The 24183-nt window shown below is 50.2% G+C and overlaps 1 protein-coding gene across 10 annotated transcripts in view; it reads left to right on the top strand.

The window, feature by feature from the left end:
* The window catches only part of SCARB1 (scavenger receptor class B member 1), a 131862-nt gene extending 108876 nt beyond the window's left edge, over positions 1-22986 (top strand). For 4 of the 10 annotated variants that reach the window (XM_063694467.1, XM_055358382.2, XM_063694469.1 and 1 more), the window contains 5 exons: positions 4678-4751; positions 12392-12443; positions 13337-13483; positions 17027-17155; positions 21257-21271. In XM_063694467.1, coding sequence (XP_063550537.1) covers positions 4678-4751; positions 12392-12443; positions 13337-13483; positions 17027-17155 — 402 coding nt within the window. In that variant the 3' untranslated portion in view covers positions 21257-21271. The other 6 variants (XM_063694466.1, XM_063694465.1, XM_004054132.5 and 3 more) reach the window with 2 other exon arrangements.
* The last annotated feature ends 1197 nt before the right edge of the window (positions 22987-24183 follow it).

Genomic DNA, 24183 nt, shown 5'->3' with positions numbered 1-24183 from the left:
TCAAGGTAATTCAAGGGTTTTATGATCCCTGTACTGGTTTCTATAAATGGGCCCTAAGACAGTAAATTAATTAGAACTTATCAGCTGGGATGTCTCCTACATGTGAGCTGGAGGCAGCCCTCTGGATGTGTCAAGATACCATAAAGATCTTCAGGTACCAAGAAGAGCCTGGAGTATCTTGCAGATAAATCACACAGGGAATTTGTCCCGTGTGAAGTTCTGTCTACAAGCAGGGAGCTGGACATGTGGCCCTCCCAAGGACACTCCTTCAGCTTGTGGCCTCTACTCTCGGCACCTCCGTTCTCTGTAAAATATGCCCAGTTGGTCTTGGTGGCTGCTACCATTGATTCAGAAATCTGTGGTTTTCTGTTTCCTGGGTGGGCACTTGTGGTCTCTCCCATGGGCCTTTAACAAAATTATTATTATTTTTGAGACAGGGTCTCACTCGGTTGCCCAGGCTGGGGTGCAGTGGCATGATCATGGCTCACTGCAGCTTCGACCTCCCTGGGTTCAGGTGATCCTCCCACCTCTGCCTCCCTAGTAGCCAGGACTATAGACATGTACCACCATGCCTGGCTAATTTTTATATTTTTTGTAGAGACGCGGTTCTGCCATGTTGCCCAGTCTGGTCTCGAACTCTTGGGCTCAAGCGATCCTTCTGTCTTGGCCTCCCAAAGTACTGGGATTACAGGCATGAACCACCGTGCCCAGCCAAAATTAATTTTCTAAATTGAAAAAGAAAAGCTGTCTATTTTTGAGGTGTACAACATGATGTTATGATGTATGTATATAACTTGTGGAATACCTAAATCAAGCCAATTAACATATGTATTACCTCACATACTGATGATGTATTGGTGGTGAGAACATTTAAAATCTACTGTCAGCAACTTTCAAGCTTACAATACATTGCTATTCACTCTAGTCACTGTGTTGTATTGTATAGTACAATACAGTGACTGTTGCTCTATTTCCCAGTAGATCTCCTAAACTTACTCCTCCTGTCTAACTGAAATTTTGTATCCTTTGACGGACTTCCCCCTCCCTGCCCCTGGTAGCCAGTATTCTACCCTCTGCTTCCATGAATTCAACTTTTTTTTTTTTTTTTTCTGAGATGGAGTTTCACTCTGGTTACCCAGGCTGGAGTGCAGTGGCACGATCTCGGCTCACTGCAACCTCCACCTCCTGGGTTCAAGCAATTCTCCCTGCCTCAGCCTCTCAAGTAGCTGGGATTACAGGCACACACCACCACACCCGGCTAATTTTTGTATTTTTAGTAGACACAGGGTTTTGCCACGTTGGCCACGTTGGTCTCGAACTCGTGACCTCAGGTGATCCATCCGCCTCGGACTCCCAGGTTGCTGGGATTATAGGCGTGAGCCACTGCGCCTGGCCTGAATTCAACTCTTTTAGATTCCACATACAGGTGAGGTCATGCAGGGTTTGCTTTCCTGTGCCTGGCCTATTTTACTTCGTATAGTGTCCCCAGGTCCGTCATGTTGTCACAAATAACAGGATTTCCCTGTTTTTATTTATTTATTTTTTGAGACAGAGTCTTGCTGTGTCACCCAGGCTGGAGTGCAGTGGCATGATCGTGGCTCCCTGCAACCTCCGCCTCCTGGGTTCAAGCAATTCTGCCTCGGCCTCCAGAGTAGCTGGGATTAAAGGCACACACCACCACACCTGGCTAATTTTTGTATTTTTAGTGGAGACGGGATTTCACCATCTTGACCAAGCTGGTCTGGAACTCCTGGCCTCAAGTGATCCGCCCACCTCGGCCTCCCAAAGTGCTGGGATTCCAGGTGTGAGCCGCCGTGCCCAGCTGGATTTCCCTCTTTTTAAACCCTGAACAGTATCCCACTGTGTGTGCACCACGTTTGTGGTGCCCATTCATTCACTGACGGACACTTCGCTTGATTCCGTATCTTGGCCACAGCGTACATGGGAGTGCCCCTGTCTCTTTGACACACTAATTTCATTTCCTCTGGGGGGATGCCCGGCAGTGGGATCACTGATCCGATGGTAGTTCTGGTTTTCGTTGTCTGAGGAAGCTCCATACATTTGCCACAATGCTGTGCACCTTAGGCCCTTCCCGAAGCTCCATGGCGGATGCTGTTCTGCACCATTTTTCTTTGTCCTCCCAGGCCTCCTTAGCCGCTGACTAGACCCTCTTGGCCCTGGCCCCAGCCCTGGTCTCTGCCTTCCCTCTTTTAGTTAATTCCTCCTCCAGCCTCTCTTGCTCTGCTGGCTTCCGGAGAATTCCACCATGAACACAGTCTCCTGTGTGCTCTCAGTGATCACTTTCCTTTCAGGGCACGGATTTTCTTTCTTCCCCTCACATCAAGAAAGAAGGGGTTAAGTTTGGGAGCCCAGAGAGAGGCAAACAGCTGTTTTGCTGCAGCCACTTTAGCTGCTGCATCCAATTCTACCTCCAGATGAGCTTGAGGCCGACAGGGAGAGGAAGTGGACTTTATTTCTTTGTTTTTTGAGCTGGGCACGTTGGGGAGGGGGATCATGAGATCAGCTTGCTGCCTGTTGGCCTTTAGCCTTGAAAAACGAACGTGTGTTGGAAGCTGCTTCCGTGTGGCCACTTTTCTGCTCCTGAAACTGGGGGAGGGCATGGGGACGGGGGACTCAACAGGACGCTGCTTATGGTGGTATCACAGCTAAGACTTATTATAATGACAGAATTCAAAGCAAAATTAGCAAAGGGAAAAGCACCTTGGGTGAAGTCGGGGGAGGCCAGGCTGGAGCTTCCAGAGTCCTCTTCCAGGGGGTTCCTACAGGATGCACTTAATGTCTTTAGCAATGAGTTGTGACAACATGTAGGAGATGTTGTCTAGCAGGGAAGCTCATTAGAAATTTAGTGCCCATGGTGTTTTGCTAGGGGCCAGTCATGTGGGCACCTCTGCCTGGCAGGTACCAAAATTCTAGGCTCTGGGAAGGAAAGCAGGTGCTGAGCAAGAACCATATTGTTTGTACAAATAATTTCGGCCCAGTGAACTACTCTCATCAGTTAGGGGATGGTGGGGACCCTCCTGAAATCTGGGTTCCCAGATGCCAGCAGAATTCCTAAGGAGAGCAGCTTCAGGCCTGTGGCGTGAACTCTGTTCTACTCACGGGTGATCTCATGCCCATCCCACCAGGCTCTCGAGGGCAAGCACTCCCCAGTCGTGGGCGTAAGTGAGGCCTTTGATGAGCTCTTCTTTGCCACAGGGGCCTGGAAGGGCCTCAGCATGCTGGGCCATAATGAAGAAAACATCCTTTCCCTATAGTGTATGTGATAATAACCCAGGCATTTATGGCCCTGAGTGTGGCTATCTTGCATACCTTACTTTTGCTCTTGCAAAAATTCTGTCAGGTCGGGAGAGTTCTCTCTGTTTTACAGATGAGGAAGCGACTCTCAGTTAAGAAGAACCAACTGCAGTTCTCTGACCTCAAATCTAGTTTTATTTCCACTATCATTTCCTGACTTCATTCTGGAACCACCTTCCTGTTGTTTTTGATGACACATGTGTGTCACTTCTGTTATTTACTTAAAAAGTCTCATTAAAAAGAGCTGGGTATAGTGGATCATGGCTGTAATTCCAGTGCTTTGGGAGGCTGAGGCAGGAAGATCACTTGAGGCTAGGAGTTTGACGCCAGCCTGGGCAACATAGTGAAACTCTGTCTCTACAAAAATAATAATGATAAATAGGCTGGGTGTGGTGGCTCACACCTGTAATCCCACTTTGGGAGGCCAAGGTGGGCAGTTCACTTGCTGCCAGGAGTTTGAGACCAGCCTGGTCAACATGGTGAAACCCTGTCTTTACTAAAAATACAAAAATTAGCTGAGTGTGGTGGCGCACACCTGTAGTCCCAGCTACTGGGGAGGCTGAGGCAGGACAATCGCTTGAACTCAGGAGGCAGAGGTTGCCTGCACTCCAGCCTAGATGACTGAGTAAGACTCTGTCTCAAAAAGAAAAAAAAATAAATTTCTGCACAAGGGAAGCTTTTTCTTACTACCTCAAATAGGAAATTACAAAATTCTCCAAAAAAAGAAGACAACCATAAAAATGAACAAGGAAAAAAATATTAGGCTCTATGTAAAATATTGTTGTCTGTCAGCAGGAGTGAACCTGGGGCCAGCTGTCAGCACCATTGTTAGAAGTGGAGATTTTGTGTAGGTGTATTAGAGGGGTATTAAAGACCATGCAAACACCTGGCTGAGACCTACTCTTCAAAATGATCAGGAGGAGTTGGGAGTGAATTGAGAAGGGAGTTTTGTCTGTTTTATTGAATGTGGGGGTTGAGAGGGAGCATGGACAAATTGCCATTCTGCACTTTGGGAAACGCTGTCTTAGGAGGACAGGTGAAAGTGATTAGGTATTTTCCACCCTGAGACAGCCTTGCTTTATAGAAGGAACCTCTTTGAGGCTGTGAACATAACTATGTGGGAAGCACTTGTTTCCCTATAAGGGGTTAGAATCAGGAGAGGAGATCCCAGTGCACCTGCCCAGCATTTCTAGAACTGTTGACCCCCCCAGCCTGTGGCTTGTTTTAGGTAAGATACAAGCAAGCTCCACTGGGCAGTTAGCTGGGACGCCCACCCTCTTGACTGGGACCAGGGAGAGGAGGGTTGACAGTGTCCCTGGAGCTTGGGGGTGGCCAGTCTCCTCACTGTGTTTGTTGCCGCAGGTCACGGGAATCCCCATGAACTGCTCTGTGAAACTGCAGCTGAGCCTCTACATGAAATCTGTCGCAGGCATTGGGTGAGTGGGGACTGGGAGCTGGGGCTGCATTGCTCATTGAGAGATTAGGTGCTCAGTGCTCCAGTGGTCCCAGACTCCAGTGACATACCCCAGGAACCAGAGCATGGGGAGGGGAGAGGGTCCTACTGGGGGTGGAATCCAGTCCCTGCTGATCTTCTCCCGAAGGGGTCTTGGTTTTGAGCCAGGTCCTGACCTGCATCCTGATATTCCTTCCCCAGAACACCACTTTTCTTTCTCTTTTTTGTTTTGTTTTGTTTTTGAGATGGAGTCTCACTCTTGTTGCCCAGGCTGGAGTGCAAGGGCGGGATATTAGCTCACTGCAACCTCCGCCTCCCAGGTTCAAGCGATTCTCCTGACTCAGCCTCCTGAGTAGCTGGGATTACAGGCATGTGCCACCATGCCCGGCTAATTTTGTATTTTTAGTAGAGATGGGGTTTCACCATGTTGGTCAGGCTGGTCTCAAACTCCTGGCCTCAAGTGATCCACCCACATGGGCCTCCCAGCATGCTGGGATTGCAGGCGTGAGCCACCGTGCCCGGCCTCCACTTTTCTTTTTTAACATTCACCCTCTCCCCGCCAATTAGCCAGAGCTTCAATCCAAGCTGTTTCCTACACGACAGAGTGGCAGAAATGAAAGCCTGGCAAAACCAAATGTTTGAAAATGGAAACTTACCAAACAGCATTCTTACGTTTCACTACTCATTTTACAAGAATTTTTCAAGCACTGATTTCCTCTTTTTGATTTTTAAAATAAAACAGCTTTATGGAAATATAATGCAGGTACCATAAAACTCACCCCTTTAAAACGCACAATTCAAAGTAAATAACCCCCCCCCCAATAAAATGCACAATTTAGTGATTTGTAGTATATTCACAGAATTGTGTATCTATCACCACAATCAATTTTGGAACATTTTCATCACCCCCAAAAGAAACCCCACACTCATTAACACTCACTTCCCTGTCCCCTCAGCCCCAGGCAACCGCTCATCCACTTCCTGTCTCTGTGGACTTACCTATTCTGGGCATTTCATATAAATGGAATCATACACTATGTGGTCTTTTGCGACTGCCTTCTTTCATTTAGGATCACGTTTTCAAGGTTCATCCATGTCGTAGCATGAATCAGTATATTTTATGGCTGGATAATATTCCATTGTCTGGATAGACCACATTTATTTATCGGTTGATGGACGTTTGAGTAGTTTCCACGCCTTGGCCGTTATGCATAATGCAGCTGTAAATGTTCCTGTGTCAGTCCCAGTGTGGACATCTGTTCTTGTTTTCCTTAGGTATGTACCGAGGGGTGGAATCGCTGGCTCCTATGTTAACTCTTTGTTTAACCGTTTGAGGAACGGTCAGACTTGCACAGCCTCTGCCCCATCCCCATTCTTTTTTTTTTTTTTTGAGACGGAGTCTTGCTGTGTCACCCAGGCTGGAGTGCAGTGGCGCAATCTCGGCTCACTGCAAGCTCCACCTCCTGGGTTCATGCCATTCTCCTGCCTCAGCCTCCCAAGTAGCTGGGACTACAGGTGCCCGCCACCGCGCCCGGCTAATTTTTTGTATTTTTAGTAGAGACGGGGTTTCACCATGTTAGCCAGGATGGTCTTGATCTCCTGACTTCGTGATCTGCCCGCCTCGGGCTCCCAAAGTGCTGGGATTACAGGCGTGAGCCACCGCGCCCGGCCCCATCCCCATTCTTAGCAGCAGTGCAGCAGGGTTCCAGTTCCTCCCCACGCGCACCAGTACTTGCTATAACATTACACATTGCTAGAACTTGGTGAGGGATTATACTGATTTGTTGCTATGTCAGTGTCTGTACTTCTTAGCATATCTGAAATAGTTTCGTTAAAAAAAAATTCTCTTAGAAAAATCCCTGGGTTGCAGGAATGTGAGCATCTATTCAGCTTTGTCAAATGCCTCTCGGCTGGAAAGAATAACACTTTGTCAGAGCACGGCAGAGAGTAATAACTGTGAGCTCGCTTCCTTCATCCCGCCCTTGCATTTTATTTTTATATTTTGAGGCCACTTAGGGAATTTGTTCTTGATGGATTTGTGGGTGGGGAAACAGCCCCAGGCATGGAAGAGGCGTTTGCAGCCCAAGTCCTCCCTCTGGTTCCACCGCGTGGCACCTGGGCTGCTAACTGGGATGCAACTGGGGCCAAGTGGGTGACCCAGATAGAAGAGGCGACCTGGGGCCGAGGATACAGCCCCTTCCCAGCACCAGCTGACTGTAGCCCCATGGAAATGCGGGCTCAGTGTGGCCACATCCTCTGCATTTTTCAAAAGGACTTCCAAATCTGAATTTTAACAGGAGCGCTGTCAATTTTTACTTATTGGGAGGTAATTCACATTCTTTTTTTTTTTTTTTTTTTTTTTTGAGACGAAGTCTTGCCGTGTCACCCAGGCCAGAGTGCAGTGGCATGATCTCAGCTCACTGCAACCTCTGCCTCCCGGGTTCCAGCGATTCTCCTGCCTCAGCCTCTCAAGTAGCTGGGATTACAGGTGCTCACCAGTACACCCAGCTAATTTTTGTATTTTTAGTGGAGACAGGATTTCACCATGTTGGCCAGGCTGTTCTCGAACTTGTGACCTCAGGTGATCCACCTCCCAGAGTGCTGGGATTATAGGCATGAGCCCTGCACTGGGCCTAATTCACATTCTTAACAAACAGTTCACGCGGGCAGCTGGATTGTGCCTGCCAGTGACCTGTGGACCGGTCACCCAACCTCTCTGGGCCGCACAGCTGCTGACCTCCCTGTGGACTGGGAACAAGGCACTCCAGGAAAGTGGTCTCAACAGCAGATGTGGAGGGCCACGAGGGATGGCCGTGGGAAAAGTCTAGAGACACAGCTGCCGGGAAGCAGAGCTGTCTCGTGACCTGTCGGGGAAGCTTCTGTACTCCTTGCTCGCTAGGTAAAGGCAGTGGGGTTGCATGTTACTTGAATACAATTCCCATTGGTTCTTACAAAGTCTTTCAGAGAAAAGCAGCCAAAGTAAATGGTACTGTCTGTTGTCTTCCCATCGTGTTTCGTCTTCTGTAGGGTGATAGTGTGAGCCCATTTCACTGTGCAATACCCTACTTAGCAAGTGGCCCGAGAGACCTCCAATAATTGTGATTGGGGGATTTGAGCCTTTTTTTTTTTTTTAAGATGGATCTTGCTCTTGTCGCCCAGGCTGGAGTACAATGGCGCGATTTCGGCTCACTGCAACCTCCGCCTCGGGTTCAAGCGATTCTCCTGCCTCAGCCTCCCGCGTAGCTGGGATTACAGGTGCCTGCCACCACGCCCAGCAGATTTTTGTATTTTTAGTAGAGACGGGGTTTCACTGTGTTGGCCAGGCTGGTCTCAAACCCCTGACCTCAGGTGATCATCTGCCTCAGCCTCCCAAAGTGCTGGGATTACAGGCATGAGCCACTGTGCCCGGTCTCTGATTGTGGTATTTGAGCCTTTTGTGCTGACTTTCGTCACCGCCCCTCAGTGACTTCCATCTCCCCTCCCTACTGCTGTGCATGGCAAAGTGACAGAATATTTGTGTGTCCATTTCTTTGCTGGGATTTAACAATTATAACAACAACAATAATAAATGTGCCAAGCACTTTTATATGCCAGGTAATTTTCTAAGCACTTTACATGTATTACTGCATTTAATCCTCCCTGGAGTCCTAGGAAGAGTTACATTATAATATCTCGCTTATACAGAAGGGACACAGGCTCAGTAGCACGCCCAAGGTCACAGAGCTTGTAAGTGGCTGTGTCAGGCGTCCCAAGGCCACCGCAGGCTCGACGATTTGCTGGGAAGCCTCAGGACGAAGCATATGGTTGTACACGTGGCTATGATTTATTACGGTAAAAGGAGTCAAAGCAAATCAGCAAAGGGAAAAGCCACACAGGGCCAAGTCCAGAGGAAAGCAGGTGCCAGTTTCCAGAGCCCTCTCCCAGGGGAGTCACCCAATTCTTGCTGCAAGGAGTTGTGACAACCCACGTGACATGTCATCTGCCAGGGAAGCCCGCTAGAGAGACTGAGTGCCCAGGGTTTTTACTAGGGGCTGGTCATGTGGCCACCCTCTGCCTGGCAGGTACTGAAATTCCAGACCCTTCGAAGGCAAGCTGGTGGTCAGTATAAACCACATTACTTGTACAGATTGCTCAGGCACAGTGAGCCATCCTTGTCAGTTAGGGAGCAATGGGAGGCCTCCTGAATCCAGGCTCCCAGACGCCAGCTCCAGGCCAGCCTTGCCAGCAGCCTGTGTGGGGTGGAAGGGCTAGGGCCTGCCACGTGAGCACGTGCCTGCACAGTGGCCCAGGTGGGATTCAAACCCAGGCAGCGACGCTTGAGTGTGCACCATTAACCACCTCGCCACACTGCCTTTTCTGCTAGACACCTGTTGTGAGGGGGTCTGTGTGGGGCAAATGGTGAGCCAGCCCACCCTGCTGCTCCATATTGAGTGTGAGTTGCTGTATTGATTTCCTTTTGCTGCTGTCACAATTTTGCCACAAATGTCATGGCTCACTTTTAAAAACTATCTTGCAGTGTTGGGAGTCTGAAGTCTGAAAGGAACACAACAAGGCTAAGATCGAGGTATCTGCAGGCCTTGTTCCTTCCGGAGGCTCCAGGGGAGAATCTGTGCCTTGCCGTTTACAGTTTCTAGAAGCTGCCTACTTTCCTTAGCTCATGACCTTAATCCTAGCCCTCCCTGTTTTGTTGTTGTTGTTGTTGTTGAGACACAGTCTCGCTCTGCTATCTAGACTGGAGTACAGTGGCATGATCTATAGTTCACTGCAGCCTTGGCCTCCTGGGCTTAGGCGATCCTCCCACCTGAGCCTCCTGAGTAGCTGGGACTACAGGCATGTGCCACCATACCCTGCTAATTTTTGTGTTTTTTTATAGAGACGGGGGTCTCACTATGTTGCCCAGGCTGGTCTTGAACTCCAGGGTGCAAGTGATCCTCCCACCTCAGCCTCCCAAAGTGCTGGGATTACAGGCGTGAACCACTGCACTTGGCCTCTCCCTCTTTAAAGCCAGCAGTGTAGCACTGTCCAATTTCTCTCTGCCTCTAACCTCCTGCTTCCCTCTTTTTTGTTTTTTTTTTTTTTGAGACGGAGTCTCACTCTGTTGCCAGGTTGGAGTACAATGGCATGATCTCCGCTCACTGCAACCTCTGACTCCCTGGTTCAAGTGATTCTCCTGCCTCAGCCTCCCGCGTAGCTGGGATTACAGGCATGTGCCACCAAGTCCGGCCAATTTTTATATTTTTAGTAGAGATGGGGTTTCACCATGTTGCCCAGGATGGTCTCAATCTCCTGACCTTGTGATCCACCTGCCTCGGCCTCCCAAAGTGCTGGGATTACAGGCGTGAGCCACCACGCCCCAGCCCCTCTTTTTAAAAATTAATTTTTCTTTTTTTTAGGGTTTTAAAATTTGTTTTTGTTTTTTCGTTTTTCTTTCTCTTGCCTGATTGCTCTGGCTAGGACTTCCCGCTTCTCTCTTTAAGGACTTTTGTGATTCTCTGGGGCCTACCTAGGTATTCCAGGATACTCTTCCCATCTCAGAACCTTGATGTAACCACATCTGCATGGAGCCACCTAGATATTCCAGGACGCTCTCCCCATCTGAGAGCCTTGATGCAGTCACGTCTGAACGGTCCCCTTCGTCATGGCAGGTCACAGTTTCCCAGGTGTCACATTAGTCTTCCGGTCTCCTTAGGCACCTTTTGGCTGTGACACTCTCTCATCTCTCCTTCATTTTGATGACAGTGACACTTTTGAGAAGCACTGGTCTGGTATTTTGTAGCATGCCCCTCTACTGGGATTGGTCTGGTGCTTTTTTCATGATTAGACTGGGGTGATGGGTTTTGGGAGGAGGACCACAGAGAGAAAGTTCCAATTCAGAGCATCTTGGGTACATTCCGTCAACATACTGTATCACTGTTGATGTAGACCTTGATAGCCTGGATGAGGTCATGCCTGTGACGTTTCTGCAGTGTCAAGTTAACTTTTATTCTCCCTTCGGATTTTATTATCTTTTTAACTTGACGTGTAAGTTTTAATTTCACAGGTAATAAGAACATATCTTCTTGAGGGGAAGAATATGGTTTCCTGTGACTCCCCGCCATCCCCAGCCGTACCCACCATCATCAATTTGCTGTGCTTCCTTCCAGGCCTTTTCCTACTTATTTACATTCATATATATGTGGCCATAGAGAAGATACATATTGTCGTTTGTTTGTCTTTGCTAGTCCAAGCAACACTGAACATCTTTGTGCCTCTGTGTGCATGTGTGAGCATCTCTAGGGCAGTTTCTGAAGAGCGTAATTGCTGGGTCGTGAGGTATATTGGTGGAATTAGGTTTGGCAGTATAGATCAGTAAACTCAACAGTTGTGGCTCAAATGGGACAAAGGTATATTGTTATTTTAAAAATCTTCTTTTAGAGGATGTCTGGAGGCAGACAGTCCAAGTATGGCAAGAGACATTCATAGTCCAAGTTCCACTCATCTTTCCGTTCCATTTTCCCAACACATGGCTTCCATCCTCAAGGTCACCTCTGGTCCCAGTGTCTGCAGAGCTCCAGCCCTTGCATCTGCATTTCAGGCATCTGAAAGGGAGGAGGGAAAAAAGGTTCATCTCCCAGCTGTGAAAGCTTCTTTTTAAGCAGCCCTCCCGGCCATTCCACGTAACGCTTCTGCGAACATCTCATTAACCAGAACTTGGTCACAGAGCCTCACTTGCCACAAGAGAGGCTGAAGTGGAGTCTTTAACTGGGTGCATTGCCATCCTGAGTAAAATTTGGGTCCTGTTTCTAAAAGGGACCAATGGATTTTGGCTGGGTCACTGGTGGTCTCTGCCCTGTAGGAGATGTGAGTTTTTAGTTAAGAAAGATTATTATCAAGTTGTCAAGCTCTTTGCCAGGGGAGATTCCTTCTGGCAGCACGTCGAAACACTGGTTCCCTAAGCCCACACCAATCAAGTACCGTGGACCCCTTATCCCTGGGGGTATATTCCAAGACCCCCAGTGGATGCCTGAAGCTGGGGATAGTGCTGAACCCTGTATAGTATATACTATGCTTCTTCCTATACACACACATCTACGATAAAGTTAATTTATAAATTAGGCATAGCCACAATTAATAACTAAGAATAGGGTAATTATAACAAATACTATAATAAAAGTTATGTGAACATGGTCTCTCCCTCAAAATATCTTATTGTACTGTACTGAGGGTAAGAAATGGCAGAAATCAAAACCATGGATAAGGAGGGATGACTGAGATTGCAGAATCAAATCCCTCCTGGCCTCAGAGCTTATGATCACAGGTTCAAAGCTGTGTGATGTCAAACAGCCCTGTGGGAAAACATCTCACCTTGTCAACTAAAGAAAAACAAAACAAAACGCCTTTTAAAGATTTAAAGTTAGTCTTATTTACAAGTATTATTGAGGGCTGTAGACTGAGACCTTCAGCCTGGGGACAGTTTTGTCATATGGCTCCTAAAGTGTTTCAGCTCATTGTTTATATTTGGTGGTGAGGGTTTAGTGTGTGCAAAATTATACTAAACCTGTTTAGATGTTGTATTCAAGCAGAATTAGATCAAGTTTGGGTGTAGGACTTTGTTTCACACAGCTATGTCTTGCTTATTTCCAGACAAACTGGGAAGATTGAGCCTGTGGTCCTGCCGCTGCTCTGGTTTGCAGAGGTAAGGGTGCGTTGGGCACAGCATCAGGGGCTTTTGTTAAAAGCCAGTGTGGGCATTTGAGGCAGGAGGCGGGGAGCAGCTTGTAGAAAGGGAGAGGGCTGAGCCAGGGTAACCGGACTGTGACATGGACCAGCGTATCAGAAACTTCACACTGTCCAAGCACCCTATGTCAGTTATCCCACCAAGGTGAAAGGGATCCCTAGAGATGGGGAAGACAGAAGCTGCATGAAGAGGTAAAGTCCCTGGCCCTGGGTGTAAAATAATTTTGTTGAGGCATATGACCTCTTCTCCTGAAAGTGGGGAAGTTGGTTTCCAAGGTGTCAGCTTTTCACTTAAACTTACTTCTCTCGCAGCTTTTCAGAATTCCTTCTGGCCTAGCTTGTTTTATTTTATTATTTTATTTTATTTACTGTATTTATTGTTTCTTGCCCACCTCGTTTTAAATCAGGGCTAGCTAATGGCCAGGACAAACAAGCCTCTGAATGTCAAGTTTACTTCCTACTCAGCCGAATCTGAAGTGGGTTGATGGGGAGGCAGAGCTCTGCTCCCTGCAGTCATTTAGGGTTCCAGGGCCCCGGTGGCCCCGCCCTCCTGGAGAGCCTCCATTCAGTGGCAGGGAACGAGATGGAGAGTCACGTGAGGCCAGGTCCGCCTCCTATTGGTCAGGACACGATCATATGGCCCTGCCCAACTGCAAGGGAGTCTGGGAATTGTAGTCTCACCTTGTGTCCTGGAGGGAGGAGGTCCCTGGCAGGCTCCAACACATGCTTTAGCCGGGAAGCTTGAGGTGGGGAAAAGCTGAGGCGGGCACAGAGGAAGGTGTTGGGTGGCATCTGCGCTGTAGCCCGCAGCCTGCGGCTCCAGCTCATGTGTTTGTCATTCTATCTCCTCAGAGCGGGGCCATGGAGGGGGAGACTCTTCACACATTCTACACCCAGCTGGTGTTGATGCCCAAGGTGATGCACTATGCCCAGTACGTCCTCCTGGCGCTGGGCTGCGTCCTGCTGCTGGTCCCTGTCATCTGCCAAATCCGGAGCCAAGTAGGTGCTGGCCAGAGGGCGGCCCGGGCTGACAGCCATTCGCTTGCCTGCTGGGGGAAAGGGGCCTCAGATCGGACCCTCTGGCCAACCGCAGCCTGGAGCCCACCTCCAGCAGCAGTCCTGCGTCTCTGCCGGAGTGGGAGCGGTCACTGCTGGGGGCTGCGCAGCACGCTTGCGTCTTTTGCATGCCGCGTTGCCACTACTCTGCCTGTTCTGGAAGGCCTGGGACCCTCCCTTGGAGGGGGCGCAGGTGGGCTTTGAGTAATGAGACCTGGTACTTGCATCATCCATTCATCAAGTCAGCACCCGGGGATGCCAGGTTCTGTTAGGGGCGAGGGGACGTACAGCAGTGGAGGAGACAGCTGAGGTCCCTGCTCAGGGGGATTGAGGGGGGCTGGCATTCCAGCCGGGGAGACAGATGAAAACCAAGTAAATCAGCAGAAAAGATCATTTCACTCATGATAGGAGCTGTGAGGGGTTAGAGCCAAACAGAAATACAGCGTGAGCCACGTGTGAGGTTTTCAGTTTAAATTTTCTAATAGCCACTTAACAGTCAAAGGAAACAGGTGGAATTAATTTTAATCTTATTTAACCCAAATATATGCGAAGTATTATCACTTCAACATGTAATCAGTATAAATGGCATCAATATTTTTGCAGTGTTTTTGCATGAAGTCTTTGAAATCCTGTGTGTACGATACATGTGCAGCAGGTCTCATTTTGGACTGGCCCCGTTTCAAGGGCTCACCAACTGAATGCAGCTTCCAGACTGGAGAGTGCATGTCTGGGGCAAGTGGGGACAAGGACAGATGGAGCTTCAGGAAGGCCTCTCTGAAGAGGTAGATAGTGAGCTTTGACGTGGAGGCCAGGGAGGCACTCAGCACACAGCCACATGAGGAATGCTGCCTGGAGCGGCCACTGCAAAGGCCTTGTGGCAGGGACAGGCAAGGCACATCAGACAGTTAGGTAGGGCCAGGGTGGCTGGAGGGGAGTGAGGGCAGGGACAGAGGTAGGAGGTGGTGTCTGAGAGTGGACAGGGCGGGCCACCCAGGGCCTCATGGTGCACAGTGAGCAGTTTGGAACTGATTCTGGGAGTGACAGAGCCATTGGAGGCTTTTAAAGAGGGGAATCACTAGGTCAGCTGCTGGCTGGGGAATGGGCCCTGGGCTGGGAGGGGTGGAAGCCTGGGCCCAGCGGGGAGGCCCCAGTGGGTGAGGAAGTCGGTGGCTCGAACAGGATGGGGCAGCTGCTATCAGGAGGGAACGGAAGTGGGGAAGAGCTCCAGCCCTGGGCTTCAGACCTCCAGAAGCAGCAGGAAGAGGGGTGATAACAGTGTCCCTCCTTGCTTGGGGGTCATTTATTTATTCATTCATGCATTCACTGCAAGGCCCTTTGCACAGGTCAGGGGATGCAGAAATGACCAGAACATGAGATCTGCAGCAAAGATGGGCAAGGCAGGCCTTTAGGCAAGTTACTACACAGTCACACGAAGGACAGGAGAGCTGTGATCACAGAGCTCAAGGGGCAGTGGAGATGGGCGAGTGGCTGCCATGGTAGGGGAAGGCATGCTGCCCACTGGCAGGGCATCAGGAAAGGCTGTTTTTGGATGCATGGACCAGAAAGCCACTCTCTGAGGTGGCCCCCACCTGCATCATCCTAGGGCCACAGGCCGAGGCCTTCTGAGGGGCCTTGGGGCCGCCCCGCTGCTCTGCTGGTCTTGGCTCCTCTGCAGCACCTGCTTCCTTTAGCACTGGTGAATGATTCTTCCTCTTCCCCTGTCTCAGGGAAGGCTTGCCTGCTTCCATGCTTGCATGCTGGGTTAGAATAAAGCATTCTTGGTTCTTCACCTTGGCTTTCAGACCTGAAACCCAACTTCCTTTCAAAATTCCTGTCCTCAGGGGGAAAAGGTTTCCATAATGTGAGGTGGTAGCCTGGATACCAGCTGTCATGTTGCTGCTCTAGCGTTTGAGCTCCTGATGAACAATTACCAATGGGTCCAACCAGCCCTTTTGGGAGTCCCCTTCTCTGTTACTGCCCCAGGGGGAGCCAGGACCCAGCAGGGCTGTGACTCCAGCGAGCAAAAGGGAACTCCCTCCAGTTTCTAGACTGAATTATGTAGGGAGGACAGAAGGACTCAGAACCCACACTCCCAGACCATGAATACCTTCCCGTGGCAGAGCATCACCATAGTGTCCACAGGCGAGGACGCACAGCCACATGAGGGGGTCCCTGGGGACTGGCTGAGGGGCTGGGCCAGAGGAGGCCACGACAGCCTCATCCCTCTGTCTCCTGTCTGTCTCCAAATTGTCCACCAGAATGGGGACAGGGAAGGAGGGTCAGGAAGCACAGAAGGTCTAGGCTGTGGCTAGGGTCCCCTTCCCTGCTGCAGCTCCCAAATCAGCATCCCACCCTCAAATCCAGTAAGAATGCTACGATCGGCAGTGTGGCTCCCTCCCTGCAGGTTTCATTGGAGGCCACGTAAGTGAAATTTATCCCATTATGTGTGTTTTGATGTAGCAGGGCCTTACCAGTTTTTTTGTTTTTTTATTTTTTATTTTTTTTTTGGTTTCTTTTTTGAGATGGAGTCTTGCTGTGTTGCCCAGGCTGGAGTGCAGTGGCACAATCTTGGCTCACTGCAACCTCCACCTCCCGGGTTCAAGCGGGAGCCTCAGCCTCAGCCTCAGCCTCAGCCTCCCGAGCAGCTGGGATTATAGGCACCTGCCACCATGCCTGGCTAATTTTTGTATATTTAGTAGAGGAGGGGTTTCACCATGTTGGCCAGGCTGGTCTTGAACTCCTGACCTCGTGATCTGCCGCCTTGGCCTCCCAAAGTTCTGGGATTACAGGTGTGAGCCACTGTGCCTGGCCGGCCTTATCAGTTTTTATGTAATTTGTCCTGATTTAAAAAAAAAAATCACATGTGGGTAAACTCAACATATTTTAATTTCTCTTTAGAGAAATTTTCCACTTGAGCCAGGTATGGTGGCTCTTGCCTATAATCTGAGCTACTCGGGAGGTTGAAGTGGGAGGATCACTTGAGCCCAGGAGTTGGAGGCTGCAGTGAGCCATGATCGCACCATTGCACTCCAGCCTGGACAACAGAGTGAGATCCTGTCTCAAAAATTAAAAAAAGCAGTAATTTTTTCTTCTGAAGTCATTCTTTTAAAATAAATCAAAAGTATTTTAACAGAACAATCTGTTCCTCGTTGATTTTAAACAGCCCCCCAGCTAAGTCCACTGGTTGTTGGTCTCCATGGCCCATCTCCCCACCTTGCTTCCTCGCTGGCTTAAATTTTCAAGTGGACGAGCCCTTTTCAGCTTGGCTTGTCCACCTCCCAGGTGTGTTTCCTGAAGATGCTTGTACTTATGTCTAAGAGCGGCAGCTCCCCACATCTCAGCCACCTGCAATCGTTGAGGGTTGTTGGACTCTAAACTTATGTGCCTTTCCTGTTTCCTCTTTGCCTTTTGCAAATCGAAGAACCGTGTAAAACCATTTTTATGTGGCTTCAACGTCAACTATAAATTAGCTTGGTTATCTTCTAGGAGAAATGCTATTTATTTTGGAGTAGTAGTAAAAAGGGCTCAAAGGATAAGGAGGCCATTCAGGCCTATTCTGAATCCCTGATGACATCAGCTCCCAAGGGCTCTGTGCTGCAGGAAGCAAAACTGTAGGTGGGTACCAGGTAATGCCGTGCGCCTCCCTGCCCCCTCCCATATCAAGTAGAATGCTGGCGGCTTAAAACATTTGGGGTCCTGCTCATTCCTTCAGCCTCAACTTCACCTGGAGTGTCTACAGACTGAAGATACATATTTGTGTATTTTACTTTTGGAGAAACTGCCCTTCCTATGTTCTGAGTGAATAGCAGTTTTTTTTGATCCCAGAGGGCAACTTGTATTCTGTGGGCTGGTGCCTATTTGCAAGGTCACATTAGAAAGACAGGAGCAAGGCTTAGGCCTGCTGCTTCTGGAATCTCTTGTGCAATAGACTCCCCTGGGGAAGTCTGCTAGAAATGCAGATCCCTGGGCAGCCTTCTAGCCTTCTGGAATAGGATCATGGTGGGACCCTGGAATCTGTATTTTAATGGACCCTAATGAGATTCTGATGTAGAAACATGTTTGAGAAGCATTGATCTAAATCTGGGATGACTGGCCAGGTGCTATGGCTCACACCTGTAATCCAGCACTTTGGGAGGCTGAAGCAGGTGGATCATTTGAGGTCAGGAGTTCAAGACCAGCCTGGCCAACATGGTGAAACCCTGTCTCTACTAAAAATACAAAAAAAAATTAGCTGGGTGTGGTGGCGCACGCTTGTAATCCCAGCTACTCGGGAGGCTGAGACAGGAGAATCACTTGAACCCGGGAGATGGAGGTTGCAGTGAGCCAAGATCGTGCCACTGCACTCCAGCCTGGGTGACAGAGTGAGACTCCGTCTCAAAAAAAAAAAAAAACTAAAATAAATAAATAAATAAATACATCTGGGATGACTGACCAAGAACAAAGAATGTAGGCATCAACTGAACACCAACTGTATACCTGGGACTGGATCTGAGGGTAGGATTGCCAGATTGAGCACAAACAAACAAACAAAACACAAGAAACAACAGAAGGGTGCCTGTTAAATATGAATTTCTGGTAAGCAATAAGTAATTTTTATTGTGTTCCTGTGCAATGATAGGACGCACGTATCCTGAAAACCTGTCTGTAGTTCACCTGAAATTCACATTTAACTAGGCGTTCTGATTTTATGTGGCCGCCCTATCTGCTGGGGACATAGGCTGATGCCCCTGGGGGTTCTGTGTTTCCTTGGCCAGGTTCCTGTAGGGCTGAGGTCGTGGGGGAGCCGTGGCCAGGGATGGTGTCCTTGCCAGGGGAGGTGACGGGCAGAGCCGCAGGCCCTACAACTTGGGGTTGGGCAGGGGTGAGTCGCTCTACGGTGGTGCCTCTGATAATAGCTGTTATTTTAGTTTCTGAAAAATGTGCTGCCCTCAAGAGCTTCTGAGGCTAGGCCTACTTGGGTGAAACTAGCTTTCCAGGGAGCCACATTGTGGGGATGTGAGGCAGCAGCCCCCCTCTTTGGGGCCACTTGGTTGTCTCTAACTCATCTCACTTGCCAGGGCTGGACAAGGAGATGAAAAAGAAAATGCCAAGGGGTGGGCAGGCAGGAGCCTGTTGGCATTGGCAGGCGCTGCCAGCCCTGTGTCCCAGTCAAGCTCTGGGGCGCCCTTCCTGTCCATCTGGGAGTAGGGGGCGGAGTCTGACCATGTTGGGGCGGAGTGTTAATATTAGGAGAGGATCCTCCCTGGGACAGGGTCCCCAGGCTTGGGGGCAAGGCCTTCTGGCCGGACCCCCTTCCTTTCCTCTCTCCCAGGATTCCTCCAGGACACCGTAGTGCTGTGCACAGTTTGGCCCCATCGGTGTCCCTGCTCCTTCCAGCCACTGCTCCCTTCTGCAGAAACTTGCCTGGGATTCCCAGGGTGCAGGGGTGGGGGCTGGTCAGGGGCTGGTCAGGGCCTGGTCAGTGTAGAGCAGGGAGATTTTCACTTTTAGCATAGATAGAGTGGCCAGGGCCCCATGGCTGCACCTCCCTGGACATAACCAGGATGTCCTGTCATCTGCCCCCCAAACAAAACTGGGGTCTCCCCTTTATTTTGCCAACAGAATCCAATTTTTAGGTGATGAGACAAGTGTTTGACTTAAAAAGACCCTCCTGCCCTGCCTCCTGGAAGGTCTGGAGCCCAGCCCAGCGCCCCGGATCCCCTAGGCATGTGAAACGGGGAATGCAGTGTCCTCCAGTGGCTGGCTTCAGCTTGGGGTGGGCACCTGGGTGGTGGCTGGTGGTCCCCCTGCAGGCCACTGCTGCCCCCTCTTGGGTCCTGTTCTGAGTCTCAGGCCTGAGTCCCTGGGGAAGGCCCCACACATTTGCCCTGTACCTGGGTATGGGGATGGCCCTGAGGGGCTGCCTTGCTTGGGAGAAGGGGGGAAAACGGATATTTTTATATAAATAAGAAAAAGGCAGCCCCTCTGGGCAGATGAGGCCTGCTGTAGGGCAGGGGGCTTGGTAAACTGTGTGTCCACTGGTCTGTAACCCTTCAGCTGGGTCCTTTTGTGCAGTGAACAGCCTGGACAACTGTCCAGGTGGCCCTTCAGGGATATGTTCCTGGACCTTTCTTAGCTTCTCACCGATCTTTCTCTCACGCCAAGTCCACGTTCCTCAGTCAAACAAGTGGCAAAGAGGAGGAGGAGGAGGGGAAGGAGGAGGAACCTGCTTCACCCTCTGGCACCTGCGGGTTTTGCTCCACGTGTCTTCCTTGGGAAAGACCAGGGGTTCTTTTACAGCCTGGGGGTGGTTTCCCCTTTCTACTTCTGAGTGAGACTTTCTCAAGTCACGGCTCTTTGGGCCCACATGGCTAAGGTCTAGCCACCTGTGGGTGTCCTGTGCTGCCTCAGTGGGTGGTATAGGGGGCGGGGCTGACCTCCCCCGTGCCTGGCTCAGTGCAGCAGACCCTGGCCCTTGTGCCCGCTCTCTGCCCTGAGCAGGAGTTTGATTTTCCTACCCCGTGGTGAAGCAAGCACAGGTGGGCGGAGGTGGGCAGCGGTTTCCAGCCCCAGCCACCGGGGCAGGGAGGCCTCTGTTGCTCAGGGCAAGGGAGGCGGGGGGCTTAGTGGGATGAAGGCTCACCCCACACTCTTATCATTAGCATTATCTGTATTTTTAATTTTTAAGTTGAGAAATTTTCTTCAACTGTCAAACTAGACAAATGACAGTATCCAGTTCCCCTCACCCAGACGCAGCCATTGCTGACAGCTGTCAGTGTTGAAGATGGTCAGCATCTCGTGCCCTTGGTTTCACTCGTTCCCTGGGTGGCCCTCGTCCCTCTCCCCACGTCCCGCGCCCCGCATACCCTGAGCAGCCATGGCCAGGAACTTGGCATGTGGGTTTGTTTTTTCTGAATCTTCATGTGCGCAGCCATGAGCATGAGGTCACTTTTTGAATGTGACCGAAGCTGCATCCTGCTGCGTGTATTGCTGTGTGGCTGGCTTTCCTCCCTGTCTTCTGTTCACGAATGCTGTTCAGGCTGAATACCGTCCTGTGACATGGGTTTAAAAACACAGGCCAGGCGTGGTGGCTCACGCCTGGAATCCCAGCGCTTTGGGAGGCTGAGGTGAGAGGGTCGCCTGAGCCCAGGAGTTCGAGACCAGCCTGGGCAACATAGACCTGATCTCTCCAAAAATGAAAAAATGAGCCAGGCGTGGTGGTGGCACGTGTCATTGTCCCGGCCACTTGGGAGGCCGAGGTGGGAGGATCACTTGAGCCCAGGAGTTCAAAGCTGTGGTGAGCCATGATGGCACCACCGTACTCCAGCCTGGGCGACAGAGAGAGACCGTCTCTAAAAAATAAAAAATAAATCAACACATAAACATATGTTCTCCTCCTGAGGGACAGAGCTTGCCCCGGTTGTTCCATGTTGACTGTGCTGCACCCAGGCCCCCCGCTTTGCTCTGCCCCTCACTGTATTAAGTCTCTTTGGGCCTCAGTTTCTCCATCTCTAAAGGAGGTCGGGGAGGCCAGGTGGGTGTTGAGTGAGATGAAGAGGCCCTTGGAGACATTCCAGGAGTCTATAGGTGACTCCAGTCTCTTCTCACTTCTGACAGCCTGGTGGCGGGGGTGGAGTCTGTGCTGGGGATGTGGGTACAGGGCCGGGGTGGGCGGGGATGAGGGTGGGATTTGGTGACAGGGCGTGGGTGGTCACCCAGCTTTGCCTTTCTCCACAGGGTCCTGAGGACACCGTGAGCCAGCCAGGCCTGGCCGCTGGGCCTGACCGGCCCCCCAGCCCGTACACCCCGCTTCTCCCGGACTCTCCCAGCGGACAGCCCCCCAGCCCCACAGCCTGAGCCTCCCAGCTGCCATGTGCCTGTTGCACACCGGCACACACGCCCTGGCACACGTACACACATGCGTACAGGCTTGTGCAGACACTCAGGGATGGAGCTGCTGCTGAAGGGACTTGTAGGGAGAGGCTCATCGACAAGCACTGTTCTGGAACCTTCTCTCCACGTGGCCCACAGGCCTGACCACAGGGGCTGTGGGTCTTGCGTCCCCTTCCTCGGGTGAGCCTGGCCTGTCCCGTTCAGCTGTTGGGCCCAGGCTTCCTCCCCTCCAAGGTGAAACACTGCAGTCCCAGTGTGGTGGCTCCCCATGCAGGACGGGCCAGGCTGGGAGTGCCAGCTTCCTGTGCCAAATTCAGTGGGGACTCAGTGCCCAGGCCCTGGCCACGAGCTTTGGCCTTGGTCTACCTGCCAGGCCAGGCAAAGCGCCTTTACACAGGCCTCGGAAAACAATGGGGTGAGCACAAGATGCCCTGTGCAGCTGCCTGAGGGTCTCCGCCCACCCCGGCCGGACTTTGATCCCCCCGAAGTCTTCACAGGCACTGCATCGGGTTGTCTGGCGCCCTTTTCCTCCAGCCTAAACTGACATCATCCTATGGACTGAGCCGGCCACTCTCTGGCCGAAGTGGCCGCAGGTTGTGCCCCCGAGCTGCCCCCACCCCCTCACAGGGTCCCTCAGATTATAGGTGCCCAGGCTGAGGTGAAGAGGCCTGGGGGCCCTGCCTTCCAGGCGCTCCTGGACCCTGGGGCAAACCTGTGACCCTTTTCTACTGGAATAGAAATGAGTTTTATCATCTTTGAAAAATAATTCACTCTTGAAGTAATAAACCTTTAAAAAAAATGGGATGCCTGCTTCTGTGACAGCCTTGTTTGCTGAGGTCGTGGGGGTGGGGGCCTCTGGGAAGTTCCGGGCTCTTCTTCTCTTGGTCAATAGCTCCTTTCTGGTGGCTGCCAAGAGCATCTCTCCCAGGGCCGGGCTGCTGGCTTACCTTCCTGTTGTTTTCAAATTTCAACCTTGTGCAATGTTGAGTTTCATAGAAATACTGCATGAGTACGCCCTTGTTTAGAAGCAGCAGAGTCTGAGTCCCATCCCACAGCCCCCAGTGCAGACGCTTTTGCCACTTTTGCATGGGGCCCCCTGGATGTGTTTCTGTGCATTTATCTACAAATCCTGGTGCCCGTAGGACATGCCCCGTGTTGTTCTAGGCCTTTGCTTTCTGCTTGTTACATAAATGGTGAAGAAGAGAAGCGGGTAAGAGAACAGATTGGAGCCATCTAAAAGTTCTCATCTTAAGTGTAGATCATTGCAAAGGATGGAATTTTCTCTGATTGTCATCATCGTTGATGTTTGAATATGAGACCATTTCATCAGTATTTAAGTGTGCCCGCTGGGATCTAACTAGGACAGGAGAGGGTATTCACTGCCGAACATTTCAAAGAATATACAAACAAGCTCTTTTATGGTCAGAAATGTTATGCCCTTTTCCCCCTTAAACTTGTATTTCCTTTCTTCTTCCCTCCTAAAGTTTTATCTAAATGATATATTTGATGCTTTTAAGCCTTTTATTAATCACTCTTATACTTGCCTGCAACATAAATATATAAGTTGAAGCAAACTTTTTTTTTTTATTTCTTGTGACCATCAAGGGTAAATTTTTTTAGGTCTGGGGCTGCCATAACAAAATACCATCAAGGCCGGGCGTGGTGGCACACGCCTGTAATCCCAGCCCTGTGGGAGGCCAAGACCGGAGGATTGCTTGACGCCAGGAGTTCAAGACTAGTCTGGGTAATATGGTGAGACCCTCATCTCTACAAAAAAAAAAAAAAAAAAAAATTAGCCAGGCATGGTGGTGGGCGCCTGTGGTCCCAACTACTCAGGAGGCTGAGGTAGGATTGCTGGAAGCCAAGAGGTTGAGGCTGCAGTGAGCTGTGATCATGCCACTGCACTCCAGCCTGCGAGACAGAGCGAGACGCTGTCTCAAAAAGAAAAAATACCATCAATAGGTGGCTTAAACCATTTATTTCTCACAGCTCTGGAGGCTGGAAGTCTGAGACCAGGGTTCCAGCAGGGTTGGGTTCTGGTGAGGCGTCTCTTCCGGGCTTCAGACGGCCGCCTTCTCTGTGTCCTCACACGGCCTTTCCTCGGTGTGAAAGGGGGAAGAGAGAGGGAGAGTGAGAGCTCTGTGGTGTCTCTTATAAGGACACTGATGCTATCAGATCAGGGCCTCATTTAATTATTTTCTTAGAGGCTGCATCTCCAGACACAGCCACACTGGAGGTTAGGGCTTCAACAGGAATTTTGGGTCAACACAAACATTTAGCCTATACCATCTGGATTGCCTTTCAACTCTCAGGACACAATTGGTCAAAACTATATCACTATGTTTTATGTGACATATCAAAGCAAAATTTTATTGGAATGCATGTCCTTTTGATATGCATTTTATATATCTTTTTCATTTACAGATTAGAGTTGTGTGTGACTGTGTGTACAATTCCATGAATTTTGACATGTTTATAGAGTTGAGTCATTACCCCTACAATCAAGACTCAATTTCATCAACCCCCAAGATTTCCTCATGTCTTCCCTTTGTTTTTGTTTGTTTTACAGTGGGCTCCTATAATTTTTTTTTTTTTTTTTTGAGACAGAGTCTCCCTCTGTTGCCCAGGCTAGAGTGCAGTGGTTCAATCTTGACTCACTGCAGCCTTCACCTCCCAGGCTCAAGAGAGCCTCCTGACTTAGCCTTCCGAGTAGCTGGGACCACAGATGTGTGCCACTACACCTGGCTAATTTTTTTTTGTAGAGATGGGGG

The sequence above is a fragment of the Gorilla gorilla genome, chromosome 10 (assembly GCF_029281585.2).
Source record: "Gorilla gorilla gorilla isolate KB3781 chromosome 10, NHGRI_mGorGor1-v2.1_pri, whole genome shotgun sequence".
Taxonomy (NCBI): Eukaryota; Metazoa; Chordata; class Mammalia; order Primates; family Hominidae; genus Gorilla; species Gorilla gorilla.
This window is presented reverse-complemented; position numbering and strand designations above follow the sequence as displayed.